Here is a 10,272-nt window from a genome sequence, read left to right as displayed (position 1 = left end):
GTTACAAAAAAGATACACAGACAGAAATAGTTATTCTATTCAGCACAATTCTTTTCTCAGCCATTTAAAGAAATCATAATCTAACACGTACCTAGCTAGATTACTTACTAAAAGTTCTAAGACTCCATTCCTGGTCTATCCCCGACAAAGACGACTACAGAAAGACACACAGACCCTTTGTTTCTCTCCCTCCTCCCAGCTTTTGAAAGTATCTTGTCTCCTCATTGGTCATTTTGGTCAGGTGCCAGCGAGGTTACCTTTAGCTTCTTAACCCTTTACAGGTGAGAGGAGCTTTCCCCTGGCCAGGAGGGATTTCAAAGGGGTTTACCCTTCCCTTTATATTTATGACAGCAGCCCAATGAACTCTTAAGAAGAATTAGATCATCCTTCAGACTTTAAAAACATTAAATACTATAAAACACAGGAACAGAAGCTGTAACTGGTTAATCAGATTTTCCTCGCATCCAAGAAACAAATTTAGTCCATTTCAAATAATACATCCTTACAGACTATTTTCTAGAACTGAGCAATAAATTTTGAACTAGCAAGGAACAGGCTTGTTCAAGATCAGGCAAAGTCTGATAGATCAAGCTGTCAGATGGAAAGACTATGGATCTGGATGAAGGATCCTGCTCACTGATGGAATATCAGGTGTGGAGACAAAGGGAGACACTTGCAGACTCTGTCTGACATCTGAAGCAGGTCCACATACTCCTACTGTCAGACAACCCGGAGCAATCAGGATAATCCCTTCTCTGTCATGACTCATCTTCTTCACTGCTTTCTGAATTAATGGAAAAGGAGGGAAAAGATGCAGAAGGTCCCTTCCCCAATGCAGCAAGAAAGCACCTGAGATGGACTGATTGTCCCTTTCTGCTCTTGAACAGCACAGATGACACTTTGTATAGAACATGGTTCCAACTAAGTTTCCATTGGGCTGATCCCAGCTGGAAAAAACTTAATCCTTCAGGAACCACTCATGCATCTGAGAACTGTCCCTGCTGAAATGACGGCTAACACATTGCTCTCCTCTGCTAAATGCCGGGCTACCAGATAAAGACATTGTGAAGAATGCACCAGTGCCATAAATTGATTACCTCTGCACATAACAGGAAAGAATGAACTTGTTTACATAATACATAGCAGTTGTATTGTTCATTGCTATCTGAACAACCTTCCCCCTTTAAGAGAGGAAGAAAAGATCTGAGAGCCAAATAAATGGCTCCTAATTAAAAAAAATAATTATATGTAAGTACTTTCCTTGAGAAATCCAGTGGCCTCGAACTGTAAAATGATGTGGCTGAGTTCCCCCATCCCTTGCTGGATACATTGGAAGTTATTGTGACAGATGGCAAAGAGGGATTGAAAAGACACTTCTGAGAACATTTGATCTGTCTGTCCACCATATCAACAAATTTAAAACATCTGAGACATGGGCGATAAACATCCGAAGCCTGTTCATATGGGGTCTGGAAAAGTGTGACATCCAAATGCTGCATTAATCTCATTCTGAGGCATGCAAATGGAGTAATGTAAGTGGTCGCTGGCATAAGATCTATTAGACCTAAAAAGAAAATAATCTTCTGGGTGCAACACACTGAATCTTTGAAACAGGCTGTTTTATCTTCCAAAAAATCTTTGTTCCCAAAGGAAAACTCTTCCAGCTAGCAAGTCCAGCATACAGCCTTTTCACTGAATTCTCTCAGTCAAGTAGAGATTTGACTTTTGACATTCAGAAACAGTTCCAAAGCCATAAGAAGGGATGTTGTAGATTTGATGTGAAATAGGAGATCCTCCTGTGAAGATGACGTTAGCAGCCAATCATCCAAATATGGGTAAACAAAGATACTCTGTTTTCTTAAATGTGCTGCTGCTACTACAGAAAGGCACTATGTAAAGACTCAGTGCTGTAGAAAGGTAAAATAGTAGGTCTTTATACTGAAAATATCTTTGCGTCATTACAAAACACAAAGTACTTCTGACAATTTGGTTGGACAGAAATATGCATCCTTTAAATTGAGAGTTGTAAACCAATCCATAACTGGACAGCGAGGGAATTATGGAGGCTAGAGTTAGCATTCAAAACCAGAACTTCTGAACAAACCTGTTCAATTTTTTTAAATCGAAAATTGGATGGAACCCACCCCATCTTTCTTCTCTACCAGGCAGTTGACTAAAACCGTTGACTCAACAGATGTTTGAGTACCTCTCAACAGCACCTATCAGGAGCAATTTCTGAAATTCTGATAGAAGAATAACCTCATGAGAAGGTTCCCTGAAAAGGGAAGGATAGGGGAAATTGAAAGGGGGTAACTTTTCAAATTGTATTGCATTGCCCTTTTCTATAACTTCTAGGATCCTTGTGTCTGATGTAGTAAGCATGTATCAATAAAATGAGCTGACATGTCTCCAAATGAAGAAAGGGATGCATTCTCACCAATTGGTTAACAACTGTTGATCCTCACATCAAATTTGAGGCCTTGTATTCAGTAAAGATGAAGAGGAAGGAAAAGATTGTTTTGATTTAGGTCTGGATTGGATTTATTTCTTTTTATGCTGAGACTGTGATGAAGATGTTGTGTGTAGATGTTGTCCCTCCATCAATAATGCATTTGCCAAGCTTCTCCTATCATCTGAGAGTTCCTGTGCAAATAGAGCTAGCTTCTCCCACAGATGGACTTGGTAATGGGCTATCACCCTTCTGGTAATAAGGCACACTAATTCGAGGAGATGAGGAAGAACAAAAATCTCTCTCCCTGCCCCAGGGCATCAATATTCTTTTTTTCCCTTCTGTGTCCACAGTTGAATGGGCCTCACCAGACTGAAGCCTATTATTGGCAGCAGCAACCACTAGAGAGTCCGGCACAGGGTGAGAGTGAAAATACAACCACCCTTATAAGGTGTCTGATACAACTTTTCAGCTTTCTTAGATACAGGCTGACAAGAAGCATGGGTAGCCCAAATAGTCTCAGCAGGCTGCAAGAGACCATCCAGCACAGATGGTAACACTAATCACCTGAAAATAGCACCAAAAACATTGAATACCAGATGTAATGTCTTCGCACAACAATGAAGGTAAGTTCAAAGTGGATGCCATAGAATCCACCAGGTCACAGAATTGCAAAATGTTCTCAAAAGGAGATGACACAGAAGCAATACCCATATGTTCATCAGGTGCCAAATCAGGATCAAAGTCTCTATCCATCTGATAGCTCCTCTTGTTGAGCAGTATCTCCTCATCCCCCTCTTCAGGCAGAGAATCAGGCACTATTGCTGAGCTGCACACGCACTCTAATGGGCACTGCTGGGAGAAGGTCCTACCATTTGGCTGTACCAGATAGCACAAAACCTATGTTAATATGCACAGTCACTCGAAGAATACTGTTTAAATAAAAGCACATTCTAAAAATATTTGCAGCATGCAGGACATAACACACTAAAGAAATGGTTGAGCATGGGTCATTTGATATTATGATGAGGTATTTGTGTTTCTCTCTCTTGAAATCCAAAAATAAAGAGCATGAGCTTTTAGAAGTAGAAAACCCAAGAACATAACAGAAGTCAATTGTCATTACTATACCCCAAAAACCACAGGATGCAGGAGTATGTTTAGTTTAGTTATATTACCCTTTATTATTTTACAATATATTTCAAAAACTTGTACAGATGCCTTAACTGTTTTACAAGACCTGCAATACTGTCAAAAAATAGCATACCTAAAGACTGAATGCACAAACTGTAATACCTACTTGTATCGAACCATTAATATCCAAAGGGGTATAGTAATTTAGTAAGTAGATGTGCAGTAATACAAAATGCAAACAAATGTTAACAGAGAAAAGTAAACTTTGCATTCATGGCTATAGAACAGAGGGCTTTTCAAACACATTTGGTACTGTAACATTCTAGACTGCAAAATGAGTAATATTACATATTTAAAGCAATACATGCCCTGGAAAGCTTGTATTTTCAATCTGTGCGTGTAAACCTGAATCAAAATGAGCTAGCTACATTAAAAAACAGAGACATCTAGTCTGAAAGTAACCTTTTTCATCCCCGAATGACACTGAATTTGAGTGGGTCAACTCTGACTTTTGTTACTGTTGTTATTTTACACTATTCTTTCCTGTACACTGTTGCATTAATATGACAGCCTGTGAATGATTTTACTCCCTGCCCATAACACTGGGGAGTAACTTTTATGGAGCAAACATTTGTCTCAGTCTCCAAATTGAAAATGTAGCCAATGTTATAGCATGGATGTCATCACAAAAAACATTTTTTTTTTTTTTTTGGTCAGTTTTATAATAGCATTACAGTTTTTTAGCTGTATTCCTGTGAAGCAACAAAGCAGTACTGTAGTTTTCAGAACACTGAAAATGCTTACTAATATTTCAATATCTACTTTCATAGATTCTACCTACTTTTGTTATCTTTTCTGGTCACAAAACAGAGAGAAGATGTTAATGACCAAGACATCTTTAAACTTACACTGTCTGCAAACAACAAGACAAAACCAATTGTTCAGGTATGGTTTTTGTCTTATCCACGTTGATGTGCTTTCATGGGAAAATAATGAAGGCAATAAGAGGAAACAACTACAGTACTACCGATCAGATTTCTGCCAAGCAATAAAAGTTTAAAGTCAAAATTTATGAGAGTGGCACTGTGGCGGAACAGGCATTCAATTTGTTTTATTTTTCAAGTTTATAAAGTTTCAGTTACCATTAGTCGCTTATAGTGGACACTATCTGATAACTGAGTAAGGCCAACAACCCACCTTCTATCTCAGAAGAAACTGCAATAAGCAGTTGAGCAGATCACAGCTGTTGGAGTATGATCTTCTTAACCAGCCTAAATGGCAGTCAGTAGTATCTGGTACTATATACACAAAGTCACTCACACCCATCATTGAAATGATTTTCCTACAGCAGTTTATTTACTGTATAACATATACATACATACATACATACTTCTTTCTGCTCATTTAATCCCTTATATGTTAATCTCATAGCTCACCAGTGGTTTAAGGGCTGAAAAATATTTCAACAAACATAAGGGGTTATAAAGTTCAAGTGTGTAGCAATTTTATTTTCATACAGAAAATTAATATGAAATGCTGGTTCTGAACATGGTTGGCAAAAATAAAAGGCAAAACAAAGGCAGGGTATATTTTCATCTGGAGTCAATGTCTAGAAAACCAAAAGAAATAAATCTGAAATAAGGCAAAACAAAAAAGGCATTTTGATTCATGCACAACTAGAACTAATAAGAATTTCCTTTCAGAGGTCCTGAGACTTGAGTTGAATGGGTTCTCCCTATCGCTTGCTTCGTGTGAAGTCAAACTTAAAGCTCCATAAGCATAAATGTTTGGTTTTTAATAATGGACCCATTTAAAAAAGGAGACAATAAAATGTACATGAAAACAAACAAAAGCGACTTGATCTGAGGCCTCTGTCCTTTGACCTGCCTAACAGGCTAAATGGCCAATAAAATGTAAAATGCAGCATACATTTGTGTAATCTAAAATCTTTTCGTGATAATTTATTGCAAATTGCACTTGGCAGTTCACCACACCAATGGAAAACTGGCCACCCTGTTGGTTGTTCATGCAGTCCTTTAACCACAACGCAAGTCACCAGTAGAAAGACCTGGACAGAAAGTTTGCCGCTGTGCTGAGCCAGCTGGCTGCACCTTCTGGGTGTGACCCAACCCGGGATACTGCTTTGTCTTGTTCCTTTGTAGGGCTTTCATCCTCTGGCAAATAGTCAGGTAGATCTGTATTTTGCTCTACTTCTACAGGAGTATCTTGGAATGGAACCAGCACCTGATGAATAGAAGAGTTCAAGAAATTGTCAAATGCTGTGAATCAAAATGAATACAAAAAAAGACAAGGGCCTCATCCTGAGAGGCAATGAACACCTCCCTAAATAACTGCCATGGTAGATATTAGGCACTGTCAATCCATTTTATTTAGACCATATGCAAGAAAAGTACAGGTTTAAGGTAAAAACATACCACCAAAAAGTCAGACTATCTTTCTCTACAGCTGTGAAATAAAACCACATCATTGAGATTTGCCTTCTTGACAGAAACCAAATCTCAGTTTCCAGACTCATCTCTCCAGGTCAGGAGAGTCTAGTGTCAGCAGGAGATGGCTGTCCTGTACGGTTACACCTCTTGCTAACAGTTCAACAGTAATTTCTAGGAATACTATTATATGGATTCACATCTTTGGGCAGTATACACTTTATCCTCTTTATGTTGTGTATGAATCTCTGACAAGTACAACAATGTACAGTTCCTTAAGAATAGAAGTGATGGGCATTGTAGTACAGGTACCAAAGATCCAAGCCAGATCCACCTCTAGTTAGAATGAACTGTATCTCACCTCCTCTCCACTTTCACTTTTCACAACTTGCTGTGCTTTCATAACTTTGGTTGATGCTATTGCTGTTGCCAAAGCCTACAAGAGGGAGAAAATACAAGGAAAATAAAGGAAAATAGTGTTATAGAACTGCAACAGATGCACAGGCCTTAAAGCAAGCACAGTTGTAAGTACTTACTTCTGCTTTTAAGTCTGAGCGAATTCGGACCACACATCTTTGAACCGCCATTTGAAATGTAAAGCTAATAACTCCTTTAATTTTCAACAAGGCTTCTTCACAAAGATTCCTTCGAGACTAAAAAAAAATAAAGTATTAACATGCAAAGGCCATATAAAAGTATTAACCGTGGATGTTATGACAAACTCCTGCATCTTTTAAGACAGTTGGTAAATAAGGTAATTTTGCAGAAGAAAATAAATAGTGCTGGTTACAATTATTTTTAATACACATATACTGACATTTCATATTGCTACAAACCTTGTCATAACAAAATTTACAACATTTTTGCTTATATTTTAAAAGTCAGACAAGGATGGAATCAACTGTAAATAATCAGGAAAAAGTGCTGAAAAGCAAAGAATGTTTTTCTCCGTATGATCAGCTAAACAGTCCCCTGAGGTTAAGTCCGGATTGAGTGGAGCGCTCATTGATGTGTAGTTAGTGTTTAAGTTGCTATTTATCAGACACCTTGTATCCATACTGACTGAATGCATCAAAGCAGCTGTTGTATCCTTCAGCTACCTCATCTGTGGCAGCTCATGGACATCAAAGCACAGCATAATCTTAACTCTGATTTCAAGGGAAAAAATGTTTGGTTAAAAAACCAACTGCATGTTATGTTTAAAGCAAGTGACAATGCCTACTGTGCAATAACATTACATTGACCTATACTGGTTGCATCTAGTCTACATTACCTTAAAATGTTTTCTTACTTTTTCAGTATTTAGAAAACAAGATGGTTACTACAAAGAGAGTAAAATATCTATTTGGGAGACTGTTACCACAAACAAAAAAGCTACATTGTAGTGGGTTACCAGAGATAGATACATATATACACACCTTGACAGTCTTATAGACTCAAGTGTTAGTCAAGTTTCATCAATCTGCTAACTAACTGGTTCAGCTAAACTATACAGAGGCAAAACTCAGCTTACTTCCATGCACATATGAATGTCATTTTGGACTGTATTAAAGAACATTAATAATTAGAATTGTGGCAATATAGTAGGCCTGGGCTAAATATCTTTACACAAAAGTGTGGGGGGGGAGGGGGCAAACTGCACTGTACAAGTGAAAGACAAATAAAACCACCTCTGGCCATGAGGAGGGAAGGCACAAAAGGGTGAGAGGCAACATGGTTTAGTAGACTAAACAAGGGGTGATTGCATGGATACATATATCAACTGACAGAGTCTCTCCTTCTGACAGCTTGGTCAAATCATATAATCTGTGCCTCTGTTTCCCTAAATGGAGTAATACCTATTCCACAGATAGTTTACTACTTTAAGTTGTAAAACACTACATGAATGCTAAGCCTCACCAGAGTGTGTACAAATCCCTTCACTAGCTGGAGACTTGGCAACCTCCAGCTATTTGGACAACTGTCCTTTCCATTGATAACTATGAACAAATCCCAGCTGGGCAATCCTTCTACCACAGCATGGAATTTAGGGTTGGGGAAAACAAAACCTAAAGGTAACTCAGGTATCCATGTTTTATATAATGAGTCAGTTAAGTCTGAGATGCATACCAAAGACTCATCTTGCCAACTGTTCCCAAAACCATCAGGCCAACTCTGTGTACTGTGAAGTATCATAGAATATCAGGGTTGGAAGGGACCTCAGGAAGTCATCTAGTCCAACCCCCTGCTCAAAGCCGGACCAATCCCCAATTTTTGCCCCATATCCCTAAAGGCCCCCTCAAGGATTGAACTCACAACTCTGGGTTTAGCAGGCCAAAGCTTAAACCACTGAGCTATCCCTCCCCCCCTACCAGTAATTATGGTAGACAAGTTATTTACAGTTCGTGGGGGAGTGGGAGGGATAGCAAAAAGTGGGCCCAAAAGTGCTAAGGCTGCCTCTCGTGTAGTGTTCTTAAAAATTAATAAAAGATTCTGATTATTTGGGGCTGACAAAAAATCCTGCCAACTCCGGCTAAAATTATACAGACTACCCATTTGTTACCACTATGAAGTCTTATTGGGAAGATTAGACGGCAGTAGATCAATCAACAGACTTCTGTTGTACTACATTTTTTGTTTTTTGACTGAGATCATTATCAAACTCTACAGAACGTAGCTTTATTTTGAATGAACTGATCAAGAACTATTTGAGGTCTCCAACAAGTCAAGAAAGATTTACAGGATTTCCAATCACTCTTACAAAACATGAACTGGTAAAAAGCCTTAAGTAGGTCAACTCTGACATATGAATTTGCAGGCCCAAAAAATCAGACAAGTCTATTCAAAACTTCGAATTCCTGCAGATGTGTTTGATACATTGAAATAGTTCTTAAGTTTAAAAAGAAAAATAATTTAATAAAAACAGACTCTGCTCTTTATTCACATGAATACACAGAGGAAGGTAATGGGTCATCGCTGGAGACAAGAGTCAATTATGGGGGCAGGGAAGAAGCATTGCAGACAGAAGCTGGTTTTTTTGCTTTAATTTTGGCAGGGATGAAGTTAGTTATTTGACAGTAAGAATGTTTCACAGACCTGGCAAAAAATGCTAAGGCCAGCCATGCATATGCATACACATAGATGAAGTTACACACATACCTCAGACCGAATCTTCTTTGTCAAGTGCTATATAAAGCTAAATTATTGTTATTGTTCACATCCTCTACCATTGTATAGTTCCCAACTTATTCTAACACTTAAAACTGCTTTGTAGGGATGTTTTACTGCTGCTGTGTTATTCCAGGCACCTCGAATATCAGTAGGGTTTCTTTGATAGTCTCATGAAACTCAGAACTATGTACATTAGCTAATCCAGCCAGCACACAGCCAGATTCTTCTTTTCCTTTAATAATGAGCTGAGAAAACATGCTGGTGTATTCCAGGCAACCGGAGAAGCCCGAAGTTCTGCTCTCTGGATCCAAACATCTAAATACCTTGTTATACACTTTTTACTAGGATAGCAATGAATATCTTTTCCACAACGCTTAAAAAGTGAAATTGCAAAGAGCTGCATTAGCTCCATTTGTCAGGGAACACAAATAAGAGGTCTTCAGACCTGCTGGCCTCAGTCCATTTACGGGATTATATGTACTTGAATTGGCAGACAAAGGAGAAGTGGATAGAGTTTATCTGTGTTTTAGAGAAGCTTTAGAGACTCTGATGCACAAATGATCTACAATGTTAGTAAACATAATAGGAGCATACTATTGGAATGTATTAAAAACTGGTTTGAAGATACAAAAGCAAGTGATGCTGATAAACGAACAAGTGAAGGGTTCCAAGGTAAGTACTTATTTCTTTACTACGCATACAAATGACTTGGAGTACAATCTAATTTCAAAAGGAGCTAAATGTACTCACAAGACAATATGAGGAAGGGAATGCTATTGATAAACTGGGTTCCCAGACATGCTTACTTGGAAAAACGTAAAGTAACAAAACAAAGGATCAGGTCTGATCATTTAAAATGGGTACAAAGCTGAAGATACAGAGACCTGAGGGCATTTGTGAAGAACATGCTTAAAAAATCTACATGCTATTTGGCAGCCGTAAAAAAGCAAACATAGCCCTGGGGTGTTGTACACAGGGTATGGTGGATAAATCTGTAGAAGTTATTTTGACATTACATAAAGACTCAGTGAGATCTCACTATCTCAAGTGCCAGTCTGGTCACTATAGTAGAAAACATCTCACAGACTACAA

General features: G+C 38.4%; 1 protein-coding gene across 1 annotated transcript in view; it reads right to left on the bottom strand.

Moving 5' to 3' along the window:
• Positions 1 to 3,604: 3,604 nt before the first annotated feature.
• ARMC1 (armadillo repeat containing 1) overlaps positions 3,605 to 10,272 on the bottom strand; it is a 44,770-nt gene continuing 38,102 nt past the window's right edge. The window contains exons 5-7 of the mRNA XM_077810211.1: positions 6,567 to 6,683; positions 6,392 to 6,466; positions 3,605 to 5,827 (exon numbers count right to left, since the gene is read on the bottom strand). Of these exons, the coding sequence (XP_077666337.1) occupies positions 5,636 to 5,827; positions 6,392 to 6,466; positions 6,567 to 6,683 (384 nt within the window). The 3' untranslated portion in view covers positions 3,605 to 5,635. The remainder of the gene's footprint in view (positions 5,828 to 6,391; positions 6,467 to 6,566; positions 6,684 to 10,272) is intronic.

The sequence above is a fragment of the Eretmochelys imbricata genome, chromosome 2 (assembly GCF_965152235.1).
Source record: "Eretmochelys imbricata isolate rEreImb1 chromosome 2, rEreImb1.hap1, whole genome shotgun sequence".
Taxonomy (NCBI): Eukaryota; Metazoa; Chordata; order Testudines; family Cheloniidae; genus Eretmochelys; species Eretmochelys imbricata.
The sequence above is the reverse complement of the archived record's forward strand: the minus strand, read 5'-3'. Positions and strand labels throughout refer to the sequence as shown.